The sequence below is a fragment of the Paroedura picta genome, chromosome 5, assembly GCF_049243985.1.
Source record: "Paroedura picta isolate Pp20150507F chromosome 5, Ppicta_v3.0, whole genome shotgun sequence".
In the NCBI taxonomy this organism is placed as follows: domain Eukaryota; kingdom Metazoa; phylum Chordata; class Lepidosauria; order Squamata; family Gekkonidae; genus Paroedura; species Paroedura picta.
In genome coordinates, this window is record NC_135373.1 from 64622262 (window position 1) to 64641552 (window position 19291).

General features: G+C 41.8%; 1 protein-coding gene across 8 annotated transcripts in view; it reads right to left on the reverse strand.

Moving 5' to 3' along the window:
• PLXNB2 (plexin B2) overlaps positions 1–19291 on the reverse strand; it is a 405779-nt gene that overhangs the window by 45912 nt on the left and 340576 nt on the right. For all 8 annotated transcript variants that reach the window (XM_077338327.1, XM_077338326.1, XM_077338324.1 and 5 more), the window contains 6 exons: positions 14992–15128; positions 10401–10571; positions 8968–9103; positions 3335–3553; positions 2539–2715; positions 1029–1165 (listed from right to left, as the gene is read on the reverse strand). In XM_077338327.1, the coding sequence (XP_077194442.1) occupies positions 1029–1165; positions 2539–2715; positions 3335–3553; positions 8968–9103; positions 10401–10571; positions 14992–15128 (977 nt within the window). The remainder of the gene's footprint in view (positions 1–1028; positions 1166–2538; positions 2716–3334; positions 3554–8967; positions 9104–10400; positions 10572–14991; positions 15129–19291) is intronic.

Consider the following 19291-nt stretch of genomic DNA (forward strand, 5'->3'; position numbering starts at 1 on the left):
ACAGCACCCCCATCCCTAAAAAACCAAGTGTGGGATAGTAGTTAGCATTTCAGACTAGGCAGTTTAAATCATCACTCTGGTGTGAATGCTTGTTGGATGACATTGGGCCAGTTACAAAGTCTCAATCTAGCCTACCTTAGAGGGTTGTTGTGAGAGGAAACTGGAGGACAGAAAAATAATACAAGCTGCTATGGGTCCTCTGTTTTGGGGTATAAGTGAAATAACTAAATAATAAATATGGCTGAAGATGGGGAATAGATCGAATAGATAGGAAGAAGGTAGGAAGGTGAGAAGGAAGCAGTGAAAGATGATGATATGAGGGGTTGCGAGGAGGAGGGGAAAGAGGAAATAGTAGGGAAAGGCAATACAGAGCCCAGCGCAGTGTGCAACTGGGCCACACTTTCCCCAGGTAGAGGAAACACTGACAAGGGCAAATAAAGGTAGGTTTGGCTGGTGAGTGGGAAGGAGAGAAGGAAGCAGAAAACAGAGAGTTGCCACCCTGCAAATCCTGATGGTTTGTTAAACTACAATTATTTTCTGCAAAACTTATATGTTTCTGTATTCAGTGGAATTCTACCAACTTGTTCTGTGGAGGAAAATATTAAACCAGAATTAGCCCCTCACAGTTTGTGGAGCTATGCCAGTGAGCAGTAGATGCTCGTTCTTTTGTTACACAATACCATGCAGATACACATATACCCTCCTGTACAAAATTCATGTTAAGCTGCACAGTTCAATATTTTACCACTTCAAAGGCACTTAGACAGAAATGCTAAGCACATTCATCCATGCAGCCTTCTCTTTAGCTTAGAATATCTGTTTGCACAAAAATATACATAGCTGCCAGACATAGGATGAGAAAATTATGCCAGAAATATTTTGAAGTTACTAGATCCAATATTGCATTTTCAAGCAAGTGCTGGTACCCAGAGGAGCAAGTCCAAATCATGCACAGTCATTACAGCCAACCTCCTAGCTTTCACCTGCACTATTTTAGCAAGGTCTGGAGATGGAAAACCATATCTTACCTGTAGCAATAGATGGAGATAATGATAATGGCCACCATGGGAATAATTACTAATGGCAAAATCAGGCTCAGCGGTATGTCACTCACTTGGGTATATTCCACTCTTCCTAGGACCCATTCTTTGAAGCCAAATTTCACCTAAATAAATATTTGAAGTTAGAAGGCTAACACAGAATAAGATCAGACAACAAGAGTCATCCTAAGCAGGTCTGTTAAGAATCCCAGTCATCTCTATGCAATAGCGTTATTCCTGGGAAAGCTTTTTTAGAATGGCTCTAAAATAGTTCAATAAATCTGCCAATAAGGATTCTCATCCCTTACATGGAACACATCCACATAAGGGGTGAGAATTCTTGTCCCCTGCCCTCTCTACATATAACTTCCCTGACCTTGTCCCTGGTCCCTCCCCCCTCTCAAATACGCACCCAGACTCCCTCCCCCCTCCCTTTTCCTTATCTCTAGCAGTAGGAGGCTCCTGTGTTTGGCAGTATCCCGCCACCTCAGCTGGGTGACCCTTGGCAGTCTGCTGCAGGGCTCTTTTAGGTCTCGTGCGGCACCATGGCTGGGCCAACCTCCATGGGTGGCGGCGCTGCAGCTGCCCTGGCCAGGTAGGTGCCACCTCTACAGTTGGGCCAGACTGCGCTGCCATGGCTTCTGCCTCCACGGCTGAGTCAGCCTGCACAGGCGCCGCCTCCATGGTTGGGCCAGCCTGCATTGCCATGGTTGCCACAGCCTCGGCAGGTGCTGGTGCCACGGCTAGGTCAGCCTGCACCATTGTGGCTGCTTTTGCCTGCATGGGCACCACCTCCATGGCTGGGCCAGCCTGCGCCATCATGGCAGTCCTTGGCTCCTCGACCTCTGCCACCACTGCTGGCTGCTTCCAACTTCTGGTGCTCTCAGAGGGCAGGACTTATGGACATCATGTCCATGAGTACTTCTGTTTCACCAAGCATGCCAGAAGATGTGTTCCATATCAGCAAAACATTAAACACACAAAAATAACAAAGACACGGAAGAGGGCCTTCCCTGTCATTTCCGGCCCTGCTGGCGAAAATGCGCACGCGCAGCAGCTCTGCGCGTGCGCGTTAGCGCCACCTAGTGGCGAAAACACACATGCGCGACAACTGCGCGTGTGCGTTTGCGCGCGGCGGCGGCCAGGCCGCCAGCTCTCTCCCACCCTCGGAGGCGGTCCCCGACTACTAGAAGGTTGGGGACCGCTGTTCTATATGACACTTGGTGTTCCTTGAGCAGTTGCTCTGGGTTTGAATATAAAAGAATCAGGTTAAAGGGCCCAGTGCTGCCTGGCTCTTGGCAAAAGAAAAGGCTTGTCTGAATGCATTTTGCTCCAAGATAAGAATTGGCCAGTGGAAGACTGGCTTTCTTCTACAAATGCTCTAGAGAAGCATCAATCATGTGGAAAGGAGGGCTCTTTATTAGGGCCACTTAAAGCTAGATATGCTGTGCACTGCCCTTTATATCTATTGCTAAAAACATAGAAAAATGTGACATACGCTGAATTCTGGCAGGTTATTAACTGTATCTCTTTTCTGCCTTCTCTTTGGAGGGGGCTGCACTTCGGGTGGTTCACAGTATAAATCCTTCTCAGTCAGAGTTTTTATGATGCAGGGTTGTTCTCCCACAAATGCTTGAGCCTCTTCAATCGTCATGGCTTTGTTCAGATTACTGCCCTAGACAGGAAAAAAAATAGAACAATAAGACATTTTCTTGGTGTATAGGTATTGGAGAGGAGGGCAGCTTAGAAACTTAATGATTAGGACATTAATCTTGAACACAATTTTATCTTAAATGGTTAAAGCTAGGCTTGGTATCTGTGTATAAAAAGGAAGAAACACTTTTGGGTAGCTGACATAAAACGATAAGCAGCAGTCACAAGCTGCTGTGAACAACAAGGTCTTTTTTCACAGAGGCCATGGGAGGTGCAAAGCAACTCTCAACTTGTCAAAAACCAAACAGGAAATGCATCACATTTCAGATTGAAGCAGGCAGGTTGTCTTTAATTCCTATACAACCAGTTTTCCAAACAAGCAAAATGATCACAGCCTTCCTTTATTTATTTACTGCATTTATACCCCACTTTTCTCCACCGTGGGCACTCAAGAGCAGCTTACAACATTCTTCCCTTCTCCATTTTATCCTCATAACACTCTGGTTAAGCCGAGAGCAATTGACTGGGCCAAGGTCGCCTAGCAAACTTCTATGGCCATGAAGATTCCAGTGTGGGTTTCTTAGATCCCAGTCCAACTCTTTAACCACCACACAATGAATCCTTTGTCTTAACACATTTACCTTTGCATGAATCAGCTTGTTGACTTGCTTCTTGACACCATCTGTGAAGTTTTCAAAGGTTGGATCAGGAAAATACTGCAAAGGATCTTGTAATATCTCCTCATACCCATCCATTTTAATATGTGTAGCAATTTTATATCTTTCTGGATCCTCCACAACAGGTGGAGATAAGAAAACTATTGCAGTATCATTCAATTTTGAGATAGCTTTTCCTTCAAACTGAAAAACAAAATGGAATATTAGGTTTGGTTAGAATATGTCATTCAATACAGAAAGTATGTTATCTTTAACTGCTCCTGCGGAGCGGAAAGAATAAAAGAGTAAGGGCCCCGAGGGCGGGCCCTGTCTAGGATGCGGAAGGGTGCCAATTGGCCACTTCCCCTGGGCTGACAATCGGAGGGCCCAATCGGCAGGCACGAAGCACCTGCCAATTGGGCCCTCCGATTGTCAGTCTGGCGGCAAGGGACCAATCGTGAGCCGCGCAGAGTGCGGCTCACAATTGGTCCCTTGCCGCCAGATTGATGAATTGGGAGGCACCCCCCTCCAACGTTGGCTCCATTGGCCCGACCGCCACCATTTCCTACCTTGCCGCTGAGCAGAGAGGTAGGCGGCGGCCGGGCCAAGGACAGAAGAGGGGCAGGGGGGCTGAAAAAGCCTCCCCAGTGCCCGGCCAGGCCGCTCGCAGCCTGCCTGGGCCCTGGGGTGGCTTTTTCTGTCGCGGGGGGCCCCAGCCCTTCCCACCCGCCCGGGCAGCACTGCCAGGATGGTTGGGAACGGCTAGCACCTGCTGTATTTTTTTTTTACAGCGGGCTTAATTTCTAGTTTATTACATAATGCAACAATGCAAGTTGACACTCTGCTAACTTTTTATATCACTGTGTAATATTTGATATTTTCTCCCCTTTTTTTTGTTGGTGAAATTACTCAGCACAGCACATTTTTGTTTCTCAATCCGCAAAGCCACCCGAGCAGTCTAAATATGCATGAACAGCTAATTTCTAATACATTATGAAACAGAAGGCCTAACATCATATTTCTGAATGATAGACACATATTTAAAATTGGAATTTAGTTTTGAGTTTCAATGTTGACCCAATGAGGACATCATAATGAGTAAATCTGGAGTTTCTTTTTGCATAACCACAGCTTTGCTTATCCAAACAGGGATTTCTGCAGGTTCCATTCTGCACTTGACAAGATCAAAGCCCCTATGAGTGTAGTTTCTGTTGTGACCCCACATTATGAATTGGCCTGCCTGGGGAAGCCAGGAAGGCATATCACAAATTATGCAAAAATTGCATTATTCAAGAAAGGCATTTTTTAGGGCTTTGTTATAACAGAACTGATTCAGGAAGCATGTTTTAATAAAGGGAAAGCAACTGTGGATTATTCTTCTGTATTAGCTGTTGCTGTATGTACTACCCTACTATGTAAACTCTGAATCATCTAATATGCTTTGTTTCATCCCTGTTCAAGGTTTTTACCTGGTTTTAATTCCAACTTCTTAATTCTAATACATTGCTTACTGATTGTCTATTGACTGCATTGATTTATACCTGAAGTCTGAGTGAGAAAGGCAGACTACAAACTAACAAACAAATGATGATGAGTGGTAGTCTGTAGCATAGGGAGGCATTCAAAAAGATCTTCAGAATATGACCAACCTCAGATCCTGTTATATGGGGCATCAATTTAGAAAATATAATTAAAATTATGAGACTGAAAATATATATCGCAGAACAGAATGTATTTATCTAATAAAACCTTTTAATCCTGCCTTTTATGCTGTAAAAGGTAATGTAAGGGGGCTTACAAAACTAGCCAGAGCTAATAAAACCTTAAAATGGGAAGTTACACAAAATTTAAAATATTGGCAATACCAATATACAATATGAATTCCAATGTTTACACAACAATGACAAAGAAAGGTCTTCTTTCTTCTAAGATAGTGTTTCAGAGAACTGGAAAATGGCCTAATGAACTGTTTTGATACTTCAAACAGAGACTTAAATGACCTGAGGTGGTACACAGGCTCATAATTGGATCATGCTGTAACCTGGTCGAGAACTTTGAATGCCAGGGGATTCAAATGGAATTCTTCAATTGAGATAGGGCAGTTAAGAACTGACAACTGACTGGGAAAGAAAGTTAAGGTTGTGAGAGGATCAAGAAGGATCACCATTCAAGACTGAAGGAAACAGCTCCTAGAAAAGGGGATGATCCCTGTCTAGTCTGAAGGAGAGGATCAAGAAGGATCTTGAGTTAGAGAAATGAGAAACCTAGCTTAACCCTAACAAGTTTGAAGGAAATAGCTCCTACAAGATGGGGGAGATCCCTAGTCTGTGGATGAAGAAAACAAGAACTTCTTTGAATGTTCCAGCGTTCACTAACTTTAGTGCCTATTTGACCAAGAAGCTTATGCTAATTTATGCAAGAAAAAACGGCCAAGAAATCTCAGTTCTGATACTCATTCCCCACCCCCAATAGGATTTGCCAGTATTGCTGTTACATCAGTGGCAAGCTCTCCTACTTTGCCTTGCAGGGGGATATTGACCGCCTAATGAGGACACTGACAACCGTAATTTGGAGTAAATTTTTTGGCCACAGCCTTTATTCAACATTGAGCGTGGCAAGCATGGGAAGAGAAATTTGCCCTCTTGTGGTCAGCTGACCACAAGGCAGCCCATCACAGCCTGCCCCTCAACAGGTTGCATTGGCTATCCAGCCCAGAATCCTGGACATAATGGCAGGCTGAAAAAGGGGGGGAGGCAACATGGAGTGACCCCTCCGGGCGTTAGCCTCTGTTGGGTTCTCCTGCCTCCCGGAAATGCAAGCCTTCAACCAGGCTCTGCATCTACACAGCCCCTTAAGGGGCCCCCCAAATCTAGGGGAGGCCAGCGCACAAGCTTGGCCACCCCAAAATTGATCCTTCCCATGCTACACTTCCACCGGCTGTGACAATTAAACAACAATACAATCCAACATCTAACGAATAGTCCAAACTTTAACTGATGCCTAGCTTAGCCATGCCCCGTTGCCATGCCAACACACACCCTGCCCAGAGAATGCCAGCGCTGGGAGTTCTCTCCCACCAGCCAGGTCCCTGTCGGCGTTCCTCCCCCACAGAGGCAATGGCCCCCTTTAGATGAGTCTTGGGGGCTTTTTCACAAGTTGCACAGACCTCAGGAGGTTGCATTTTTTCAGGGCTCATTTGGTCCCTGCTGTTTCCATATTGCCATAGGAACACTTTTAATCATGTTTACAATCTACTTCTAGCCTACTTATTATTATTTATTAAATTTCTAGACCACCCTTCCAAGACCATCTGTCCTGAAGGATCATTTAGGTTGCCAAGTGGTTCATGTTTTTATGTACTTTTATACTTTTGGATATTATAGTCTGATTTTAATGGGTGTTAATTTTAATGATTTTATGCTTCATCTTTTGTGTTGTGAGCTATCTCAAGCAGGTCTCTGAAGAGGCAACATACAAATGTTTTAAATAAACAGCTTCTAAATAAAAACAGACACCTATTTCTACCTAACCAGATATTAACTCCTGCCTGTTATGAGCCTTCTCTTGTGTAGGTGATATGGTCATCTGGAACCCACATACAGACATTTATATTTCAACTGAACAATTTGGTCCTTGAATATTCTCTTTGAAACAAGGTACAAATATATTGATAAAGAAGTAATGATCAAAGTTTAAAAAAAAACCCTCAGTGTTTGGCACTGCAGTAGTCTTTGTTGAAGTGAATGTCACACCAATGGTTTACACCAACAAACCCAGAGGAATATGAATGTCTGAAAGCTCTGAGAGGCCCTCGTGAATGCTGAGATTTCAGACAGACATTGCTGAATACTATGAGTAGCCCTAGATTATATTTGCTGCTTGCTTTTAGTAACTCCTGCTGGAAATCAATGTACCAATTTCAAGATAGCTGATCATGCTGTAATAAAGGTTTTCACTGGTTCATTTTTGCTTTTTATTATACATTAGTTGATAGTTGATAAGTTGATGACATGTTTGATTGCTGTAGAAGAGCCTCCGAGTAGCAAATTTGGCAAAGACTACAAGATATAAACAATTTTGCACCTATTTTCTGAATTCTCAGCATCATGTAGGATTACTAGTATTCACATACATACTGTATATACTTGCATATAAGCGGACCCGCATATAAGCCAAGGGTGGGAAAAACAGCAGCTATTGGTAAATGTACATTAATTGAGGCATCAGTAGGTTAAATATTTTAAATATTCATTTCAAAGAAAAACAGTAAACTAGCTCTGTAAGTGCAAAGGAGGGTCAACAAGAACAATATGCTAGCAACAATAACAAAAACTTTAGCTCAGCAACCAAACTAAAGCACAAGAGTTAAAATCCTTCAAAATTGGATTCCTCATCATCATCTGTATGTCCAAACAGAGCTTCAGGTATAGCTGGCTTGAGGTTATCAGCATAGACTAAGTTTGCAGTCACCACCATTACTGCTGTTGTTCTCAAACTAAGTGCTGTCTTCACTGCCATCCATAGCATCAGAAAGCAAGGGTGGAGTGTCACATGGATACCTTCCTCCTCCTTAGCAGGATTATCATGTGAACCTACCCTAGTGACCTCCAGTGGAAGAGCTCAGGGTGGTCTAAGCGCTAAATCCTTGCTCCATCATCACAGGCTTTCCCATCCAGCCTCCCCCACCAACTAATACAGAAAAGTCAAGAAGATTAATAGCTGCTGGGTTTTTTACCCCGCTTTTCACTAACCAAAGGAGTCTCAAAGTGGCTTACAATCACCTTCCTTTCCTCTCTTGATGCCAAACACCCTGAGAGAGCACTGACAGAACAGCTCTGTGAGGACAGCTCTGGCAGGAGAACCAAACAGTGCCCCCCAGGCCAGCAAACCAGAGCAGAACAACAGTACCCAAAGTTGGCAACCTACTACAACAAGTACAACAGTTACCAAACTGGGAGAATGGACAACTACAGTGCCCCCCCAGAACAAAACACTGAAATAAAGAACTGTAAAACTCAACACTGAAAGAAAGAACTGTAAAAATCAACTTTTAAAAGAAACACAACCCCATGAAGAAAAGGCAAATAATGCTGCCCCTCAGATAAAAGGAGAAAGAAACACTAGGTGAAAGAAACAGTAAATCCCAAAGCACCCCCAAAACCTACCCCACCCCACCCACAAAAACCAAAAGAATAGTTTGGAGAAGTGATTAGGAAGAAGAAAAGTGAAGGCAAAAGGAAAAAAAATATCAGAATCCCTCAGTCAAATTATTGATGTCCTACAAGCTGCCAGAGCAAACTCAGCTTGCAGTACACATTTGCAAAATGCAATGCAACGACTAGCTGGCTGGCATTCCATAGCCATAGAAGGCTGTTGTTTCAATTACAGTATATACCCACGTATAAGCTGAGGAGGGCTTTTTCCAGTGTGAAAAAAATGTACTGAAAAACTCAGCTTATACACGAGTATATATGGTATATCAAGAATTATTGCAACAATCCTGAGATGCCTTCAGCAGGCTTACTAATGCATTAAAGCCAATGGAAATATGTCATTGACTTTTGGATTTCCCAGATGAAAAAGAGAAAATGTCTTTAGCAAGAAGTGGTGACGGTTACCATGTCTGGATCCGGTACCTGCCGTCTCCTCCTCTTCTTCGATAAGAAATCCCCAAAAGGTTCAACCAAGACTTTAACAGAAAACGTCTGAATGATGTCAAAACCACTTCCAGTCACAGTAATATTTCGTCCCCCACTAAAATTCAAGCACACAAAATAAAGCAATGAATAATGCAACTTCTGTTTCTACTCAGAAGCATATGCAGGCAATTTTTCATTAGTTACTGTTAGTTGGGAAGCCCAAAATGCTCCAAACTAATTGATGCTTCGCAGGTCAGTGCTTGGATGGGAAACCATTTGCAAATGCTGCACTAAGCCCCATGTGTATTTAACACTCCCCTCCATACGAATTCTGTCCAACATCTATTGTGTAGGGAAGGGGAACAGTTAGAGACAAAGAATGTCTAACCTTCTTCATGTGCATTTTCCCCAAATACATTTTATATAGTTATGCCTGCATTTACTTCTGATATCTGTTTTTAAACCTTGCTGCCACATTTGTGTTCATCTTTAAAAGGAGAAATTAATGCAGTGCTCACACCTGAGTCACATTACAAAGTACACAAGGCTTTGGCCAAACTTTGCTGTTTTCCTTCTGACTCAAGTGTTTTTCACCTAGTCCATGCCCCAGTCCTAGCCCTTTGGCTCCTGTGCTCCAGGGATGCTTTGGAAGACTGTGGGAGGTCTGGCTGCAGACAGGTCTATGCTGCGGCCTCCAAGCTTAAGGACCCTGCTGGCTCATTGGCAGTATCAATGCTTGGGTCAGAATCCTTCTGGGAAGGGCCTAAAACCCCAGGATCACAAGAAGGGCTTAGAAGGTGGGGCTTAGAAATGGGTTCTCTCTTCTCGGAGGCCTGGTTTGGGCCCCTTCCCACAGCCTCACATCTTGCAGCAATTCCAGTGGTCCCTTTTGCTCCCCTCCCTTTGGAAGGGGAGGAAGGAGAAAAAGGGAGTCATTCTTTAAAATTTAAATGGCCAGAAGCTATTTCAGCAATTCCTTTAATTTCCTCCTGCTTGGAAGCTTTCCAGATTTTATTTTAGTCAACTATACCAGTAGCTGAACCAGTTTAGAGATTCTGTATTTGGCTTAGAAATATCCCCCTAAAAAAGGGGGGGAGATGTTTTTTATAGCTTTTTTGTCAGCTTGGGTGAACCAAATGCACATGCCCGATGCACAGTAACCCATAAGGGTTTGCACAGGTACCATAATAACGAACAATATCTGATACATTTGACATTCACTTTCAGATAATGAAATTTTCTTTTCCCTAGAGGTGATGACTTCTACATGATATGAGAAATATAATTATATTCCATTACCTAGTGAAAATGTCTCCCTTGGGTCTAAGCAATCTAATAATTACATCATAATAAAATCTACTTCTCAGTTCATGAAAGTGCAACACACTTTTAAAGCAGAAGCATTGTATTACCTGCGTATACTTGTTTTGGGCTGGATACCATCAATTCTCGGATTATCTGTATAGACAAAGGGTTCATGTTCTATTTGTTTTTCAGTGCTTCCATGCCGTACTATTACAAAAGCACTTCCAACCTTGGGATTTGGCCCAGTAACACAAACAATTTCTTCACCAAATTGGATGCTGGGGAAATTAAGAAAAGGTAATAGTGATGAGATTATAGACTCTTACTGTATAAAATACACAGACAGCACCACTTTTAAAAACATCAAAGCAATATATATCAACCATTTCTTGGTTAAATTAATATTTGGATTAAATGGATTAAAATTGGAATAGGGATGCATTAAAAATGAATTCAGATAGCTAGGAAAACCTGAGAATTAAAAACACTGAGTTTTATTCTCCAATTGATCCACAAAGAAAAATTACATTTTTAGGCTCTTTTAAAACATATGCTGCATACCCCCCAAATAACTGCCCACTGAAAGCAGAGCCTTTGCTCAATACTCTGTGATAAACGAATTCAGATTTTTAGAAGTGACCTAACTTTATTTGTTGCAGGACCATATAATTTTAATGGATGTCTTCTATGCTAGCTAAGGAGAAAATGTGGGGCTTTGTGTCCATGAGTTTATTATATGAAATAAGAGTAAAGAAATTCAATAAAACACAGAAAGTGCTGTCTTCATCCTTCCTTTCCTTGTGTTTTCTTTAGCTTTCTTTTTTGCTGACTCCATATCAACTTAGACCATGTTATGCAGCAAACAACCAAGAGCCAACTCACACCCGGGAAAAATACTACTCTGCTTGTGACAACAGGATAACAAAGCAATCAGGAGTCAATCTAATATAAAATATAAAAAAGGATCTTCTCAAATTTAATGTGCAGATTTGGGGGGGGGGATTCATGTTAATTATTATTTTAATTTGTTTTGCAAATTTTGCATTTGGTTTCATTTGGTTGCATTTGGTGGGAAGTAGATTTCTAGGATGGATGTCCTTTGTATCCATCCAACTGGGATTAAAATCTCTGGGAACTGTATCCCACATGCAAAGGATTCTCACCTCTAAATTTCAGGCACATGAGAAGGAAATACCCTGTTCTGGAAACAATTACTTTTCTAGCCTGCACAGCAGTCAAGGCTACCTAAACAAATACTTTTGACCTGTCCAATTATTCAGTTTTTTGGGGAGGAAATAATTACTTATATAAATTTTGTATTAAAATATTAATTGATCTTTGAGGATGCCTATGTACTTTTAAAACGATTTGCCAGTCTTCTGGAGACTGTGATGAGCAAGTAATATGTGTCCTCCGAGCCTAAAGATTTGTTTTAGAATGCTGGCAAAAAATGCCCACCTCCCATAATCCAATGGGTTGAGGACTTTCAGCATGAGCTCGTGAGCTCCCACTCACTGGCAGTCTTCAAGCAGTGGCTGAACAGATACTTATCATGGTTACTTCTGACTATGGCCCCTTCTGACTATGATTCTATGATTTCTGTTTCCCCCCAAATACTCTGTAATCCCTATATTGTTACACTTATCCTGTTGACTGCATTGTAATCTACCTTGTGTCCCAGTGAGAAAGGTATGTTGTAAATAATGTAAAACAGTGGTCCCCAATCCCCGGTCCGGGGATAGGTACCAGTCTGTAAATCAGTCGGTACCGGGCCACAGCTCCTCCTCATCCTTCTCCCTGGCTGCTGCCTCGGGGGCTGCCCTGCCACTCTGCCCCAGCTCACATTTGGTGCTCTCCAGTGGCCGCTATGGCTGGGGCTCCCCCTCAGCATGGCACTGCATAGCTACTTTCCCTGAGTGGGCAGCGGGAAGTCAGGGGCGCCGGCGGGAAAGCAAGTGGAGCAGGGGCTCAGGCGGCAGCATCCCTCAGCAAAATCCCTCCCCCCTGAGCCTCAGTAAGACTGTCAAGCGTTGACCGGTCCCCGGTGATAAAAAGGTTGGGGACCACTGATATAAAACACATACAAAAACACTGCATTATGACTAAGAACTAAAAGTGAAAAGAACAGGTGAAAAGAAACCCCAAATACTATATAAATAAGCATATACTATAACAAGTTCCAGTAGATTGGATTTTATAGCTTTCTGCTTGTAAACTGAATCCTATGATCCTTTCATCAAGTCTTCCTCTACCAAAGAAAATCTCTCTTACTGGACAAAATCTCATTCAATCAAAGGAGGAAGACAGCCATTAAATACAACCTATACTCACTCGCTATCAAAATAACCCAGTGCAGCAAGAACAAGGTGTTAAACAAGGTGTTGCTCAACATATTTATAAACGATTTGAATGAGGGATTAGAGGGGGTACTTTTTAAATTTGCAGATGATACTAAACTGGAAGGGGTAGCAAACACAACAGAAGACAGAATCAGAATACAGGATGATCTTGATAGGCTCAAGAAGTGGGCTAAACAATAGGGACAAATATTAAGTTCTGCATGTAGGTGGGTAAAACCATATACACCAATATAGGGTGGGGGAGACTTGTCTTGGCAGTAGTATGTGCGAAAACAATCTAGGAGTCTTAGAAGACCATACATTGAACATGAGTCAACAGTATGACTCAATGGCTAAAAAAGCATATGGGATTTTGGGCTGTATCAAACAGAGTATCAAGTCCAGATCACGGCAGGTGATGGTACCGCTTTACTCTGCTCTGGTCCAGCCTCACTTGGAGTACTGTGTTCAGTTTTGGGCACCTCAGTTGAAGAGGGATGTGGACAAATTGGAACATGTCCAGAGAAGGGCAACAAAGATGGTGAGGGGTTTAGAGACCAAGACGTATGAGCAAAGGCTGGAGGAGTTTGGTCTGTTTAGCCTGGAGAGGAGATGACTGAGAGGGGATCTGATAACCATATTCAAGTATTTAAAAGGCTGCCATGTAGAGGATGGAGAAGAATTGTTCTCTCTTGCCATGGAGGAACAGACCAGAACCAGTGGGATGAAATTAATCCAAAGAAATTCCATCTAAACATCAGAAAAAAGTTCCTGACAGTTAAAGCGGTTTCTCAGTGGAACAGGCTTCCTCAGGAGTTGGTGGGTTCTCCATCTTTGGAAATGTTTAAACAGAGGTTAGATAGTCATCTGACGGAGAGGCTAATTCTGTGAAGGTTCAAGGGGGTGGCAGGTTACAGTGGATGAGCAATAGGGTTGTGAGTGTCCTGCGTAGTGCAGGGGGTTGGACTAGATGAACCAGGAGGTTCCTTCCAACTCTATGATTCTATGCTAAATAATATAAACCTGTAAGTGCACAGTCTCACTGAGATAAATAGTGCTTAGCTGCTAGTTTATACAGAAGTCAGAGTTCCTATCTAACTCACTGTGACAGTTAATGATTGATGGACTGCTGATCACAGACAGCAATATTATTACAAGTTACTTTGGTGAAAATGTCTGCTAGCTCTTTTGGTTGGATCAAATGCCTGTCACTTACATTATCTGCTGCCTCTGTCTATCGCTCTTTCCTGCTCTCACTGTGTCTTGCTCTCACCATCTCGCTCCCACAACTGTGAAAATAGACATTGGGCAGGCACTACATTACAATGGACACTTCCACAGATTACTGGATGTTGTTACTTCTAGCTATTAGGTGTGTTCTGATGCTGACAATAAAGAAAATCACTGTGATGTTTAGTTATTTCATTAGTTGATGTCTGAGTGTATACCTCTAATAACTATTGACATGTTCCTTGACATGCTGCTGGGATACTAATGGTAACTCAATAAACTGTTACATTGGAAGTGTATCACATGTAGTCTCTCTTCTGTAAAAGCTACTATTCAGCTACTTTTTATTTTTAAGAGTCAACAGCTAGGCACTGCCTATACTGATGGAACACTGCACTATCATAAAATCACATGTCAAGAGAATATGCAGTCCTCATTAGAGGGCTTCCCTCATGTGTGCCACCTTGAAGAAGCAAATAAGGGACACTAAAGACCATTTCCCACAGGCAAGTGCATTGTTTAATTAAGACAAGAGAACACATTAAGTATAATCAGAGGAATGGTGCTTAAAAATCTCTCTATGGTTCTCTGGGTCAGGCTGACTAAGGACTCAAGATCTCTCCTATCTTTGATGGTGTTATACCTCCCTTGAAAAGCCAGGCTCACAGATTGGGAGAGCTACTTGACATGGTGGACACCTTATAAAACCAGATGGCTGTGGTGGCTCTGAGTGTTTTTGCCCAACTTTGGTTGGTGTTATCAGTTGTGCCAGTTTCTGGTTCATTCAGATATAGACACAGTGATCCATACTTTAGTTACATCTAGTCTGGACTCTTGCAGAGCTCTTTGAAGTAGCAGCTAATGCAGAATGCTGCAGTTACACTACTGGTTGGGCAAAGAGTCCCAGTCTCTATTCCTAGAAAACAATGAGTATTCTATTATCTTGTTCTTGTAGTCTATTACTGGGCCTGAAACACCTTACTCTCTGCCCTTACATAGAACTTGTGGTTCACCACTTGAGGACACCTCGGGGTCTCCTCAGACTGCAGTTTGGAAAATACTGTGTTAGAACCACATCCAGGAGGGTGGGGAGAGAGATAGTTGCAGTGAATGTGTGCCTCATACTCACACTTCACAGGGCACATCGCCAAGGGCAATATTAACATCTTTTCTTGAGCCAGTCTCCAAGTTTGTGCCACTGATCGTTAGGGTGGTCCCTCCAGCTTGGGGACCTTTTTGGGGATGTATTCCTGTAGGCTTTGGATCCTGTGTGGAAGAAATAGTCACAAACTAGTTACAATTCAGTTTTTTTCCTTCCTGTTTTTCCCCCTCTTAATAGGATTTTGAACGAACAAACGAACAAAAAAAAAAAAAACCAAATAGATCATTAAAAATAAATGAAAGACTGTGAACAAATTCATATTAAAATCTTACACAATTGCAAGCTGGTATTGATTTTAGGCCCTAGTTTCAACATAATGGATTAGATGTTGGTTCTCTCTCTGAAGGTTTTCTTTTGGGCTTACAGTATTCAGTTTGAAATCCAATGCTTTCCTCCCAGTTCCCTTCACATTTTTCTTGAGTATAACTACAACTACTACAGGAAAAACAGAAGCAAGGCCTTTGGCTTTATAACTAAGATCTATAGACTGGGTCTAAGAATACTGTGAACATTCTGTAAACAAATACTGTCTTGACCCAGACAAATGCTACTTTCTTGTCTCCCCATTCCCATTGTAGCCCCAAATGTCCCCTACATGCTGCTCCTGGGAGGGGGAACCATGTTGATTCCTGTCACAAACCAAGCAACTGCTTTGCAACCAGGACTGCACAATTCTTTCTAGGGTGAAATGGACCCAAACAGAAAAATACTGAGAAAAAAAACTGTACACCCCTACTTGTCATAGTGTTCTTCTACTGAGGGAGGAATCTTCCTCTATGGAAGGATCCAATCCAAATGTATTTCATGACTACCCTAAACTTGCTGCAAAGTGCTCATCCAGTAGGAGGCTTTCAATTGGGAAATTTACCATTTGTATTTGAATTCAAATGTCTCATTAAAAATGTTGTTGAAATTTCTATTAATCTCAGAAGGGATCAGTGGGAAATAGAACCACTTCCACAATTTCTTCTAGGTATCAGTGAGCATAGATGACAAAGGGTAGAGAAATTATGATGTACTTTCAAAGAAAAAAAAAAAGGGTTTAAAACTCCAATAGAGAGGGATTCATGCCATCTCTTATTCGAAACAGCTCCATCCCGTGATCATAAAAATAGGCACAATTTGTAAAAGCCAGAGTGTACTTTACAATACAAAAGACTTGTAAAATGAATTCTTCTTTCTAGTTTACCATGTCAGCAAAGTATTAATCAGTAGGACATCTTATACTCTGAAAATGATGTATAGTACAAATTTCTCATTCATTTTCCTTTTTCATAAGCCATTCTAATTGAGCTACAAAACTGGATAAAGGTCTGAAATAATTGCACCCTATTATATTAAAGTAACCTTACAGTTTAATGAATTAGAATTGAATTTGCCATATCTGATTGCATATATATAAAATCTTCTAAGGTCAATTTCTTTATCTCTGCTGAACACCATTCCTACTAAACCAGCCATCAATAGTTAGAATAAAATTTTGTTTCCAAATCCAGAAGTTTTTATAACTTCTGAGACCTACAGTACAGAATTGGAAGAATGAATAGTCTTCAGAATTTAGAGTTCAGAGAACTCATATTTAAGGAAGTGCATGCAGCATGTAAAAAGTAGAATTCCTATTCATTTTGACAAAAAACATCAATATTGAAAAACTCACACTGTTCACCCAGAGTTAAGGATTATCCAGATTTGAAATACACAATGTATATAATGTATTCCTTTTAAATGTTTTTGTAACAAGGATAATTGTAGTTGTGAGTTCCATCATTGTGTAGGGGGTTGGACTAGATGACCCTGGAGGTCCCTTCCAACTCTAGGATTCTATGAACCTGTTAATAAATGCTATATCCAAAGAGCCGTGACCTAGATGGCTCAAGCTACCCATTCTTGTCACATCTTAGAAGTTAAGTGTGTTTGATCCTGGTTAGTACTTGGAGCAAGGAAGTGCACGGCTGCTATGCAAAAGAAGGCAAATCACCCATTGGTCTCTTGCCTTGAAAACCCTATGGAGTTACCACCAGTAACTTGATGGCACATTCCACCAACATGCCCCTCAAAAAGTGGTATTGGATTCAATGATTCCTTCCTGCTGGTTGAGGAACATCCTTCCTTCCAAATTGGTTTTGACTTTGGAAGGCCCAAATTCAAATTCTTGCTCAATCATGAGGCTCACTGACTGGCTCCATGCACTCATCAATCCCTCACATGATGATAAATGTAGGTATAATTAACTATGTATTTTATATAATAACATGAAATTAGCATAGTAATCATCCTGATGGTGAAAGAACACTCGCACTACTTGGTATGTGGCTATATGAGTTTATTCCATTCCCTAAAAGAGAAATAACCAAATGCCATTGCCACCAAATCTTCTCCTTTCTCTCTCTCAGGCACTCATTGAGTGATGGGAAGCTCTAATTTCCTTCTTCCACAATAGTCACAATTAATTAGCATTTGTTCTGGATATAATGCACACCTTGTTGTGCTTTATTGCTTAGATTACTCACTATAAGATATATAATGAATCTGTTTTTCCCTGTACCATAGGGTAAGCCTCCTTACTCAGCAAAATAACAGCAATTAATCTTCTACTTGGCCATATTCTCTACTCTCATGTGGAATATATCATCTTAAGAGCAACAGAAATAAAGGCACTGTTGTAGATGGATTTAGATGGATTCCTGACAAAACTTAATGGCCTGGGCCTGACTTTACAGCATACATAAAACTGGCTTTGCTGAACCAGTCTTGGCTTCCAGCTTTGTATGCTATGGCAATTTCACCCTGTTCCCTCCTACTTTAAAGCACAATTTTCCTTTCTGTCTTTTTTTCTTGCTAAGCAGCTTCTTTATCTGTTTTCTTGTTGTCTATGCCTGTTCCACCTATTAACTTTATTATATATCTCTATATCTGGCAATACTAAATTGAGTACTGACACCATCTTCCTCAAAGGCAGGCTTTCTCAACCAGGGTTTCGTGAATACAAATCACAATACAAATCCTTGTTGGCCAAAGTTCATCACACATGGTAGCAACTGGAGTACAGAGAGGTAAGTACTCTCCTTTTAACTTAATTAAGGGGGGGGGAGCAGCATAGGCCTGCTTCTGCCCCATTTCTGGTGTGGGGCGACAGAACAGCATAAGCCTGCTCTGGTACCATTTCTGATGTTAGGGGAAGGGTGGAGATGACAAAATGGCACAGGCTGGCCCCAGCACTTTTTCTGGTATTGAGGTGTGGGCGGCGGAGCATCACAGGCCTGCCTGAGCCCTGTTTCTGAAGGCTCCCACTGCAGGATCCATTTAGTGAAGAGGACCAAACTGGTAGCCAGCCCAGAGGGCAGGTATGGTTCTGTTCAAAAATCATCTGATAATATTTCTGTGCTGTCACTTCCTATGCTGTGGGAGTGGCCTGGTGATATCGTATCTGGTGAGAATGTCTAGGTAATGGCACTTCTGATGACATGTGACTTCCAGGGATGTGGCAGGAAGATGTGGCCTGATGATATCCCTTCTAGGGTTTCCTAAAGCCTTAAGAATGTTTCAGGGGTTTCTCAATGGTTAAAAAGTGGAGAAAGGTTGCTGTAAGGTTTATATCAGGCCAAATTCCTCCTTAATATATCCCCTTCCCAATATAACAGCTCTTACTCCATTTCATATTAGTGCTACTAGCCATTAGGTCTGTTCGTGCATACAGGGAGAACACATAAACTTGCTATTTTGTCTGAAATGGACAAAGAACATATTTTCCACCTCCATACACATGTAGAAAATCAGGGTGCGTGTATGTGTATTCCAAATCTGCAATACGTGGTCTGTTGAAATAAGGCAAAACTGAAATAAAGCTGATCAGGAAAGCAGGAGACCAAAAGCACAGAAAGGAAGAATGGGTAGAAAGCTCAAATCATGCAAAAGCCTGAGAAAGAGGGAAATACTCAAAGGTTTTGAATTTCACAATCAGTGGTTGAGTCCTATAAATAGGTGAAAGTCTCATGAAAGTATCAAATCTACGGTTATCCTGGCAAGCATCAGGAGCTTTGGGGACAGGGATGGAGGGAGGACCAGAGTTGTGCCCAGTATAATGTCACTTTGAGGGAAACCCAAAAAGCGTCATCATGTTGCCCTAAAAATCATAGGAAAACTCTATAGAAAAACCATCACTATTCTGGTGATTCCTAGAGTGACATGATATCAACACGAAGTGATATCTCAACATACACAATTGCCTGCAGGGTTGGGTTTTCTTTTGTTTGTTTGTTTTACTTTT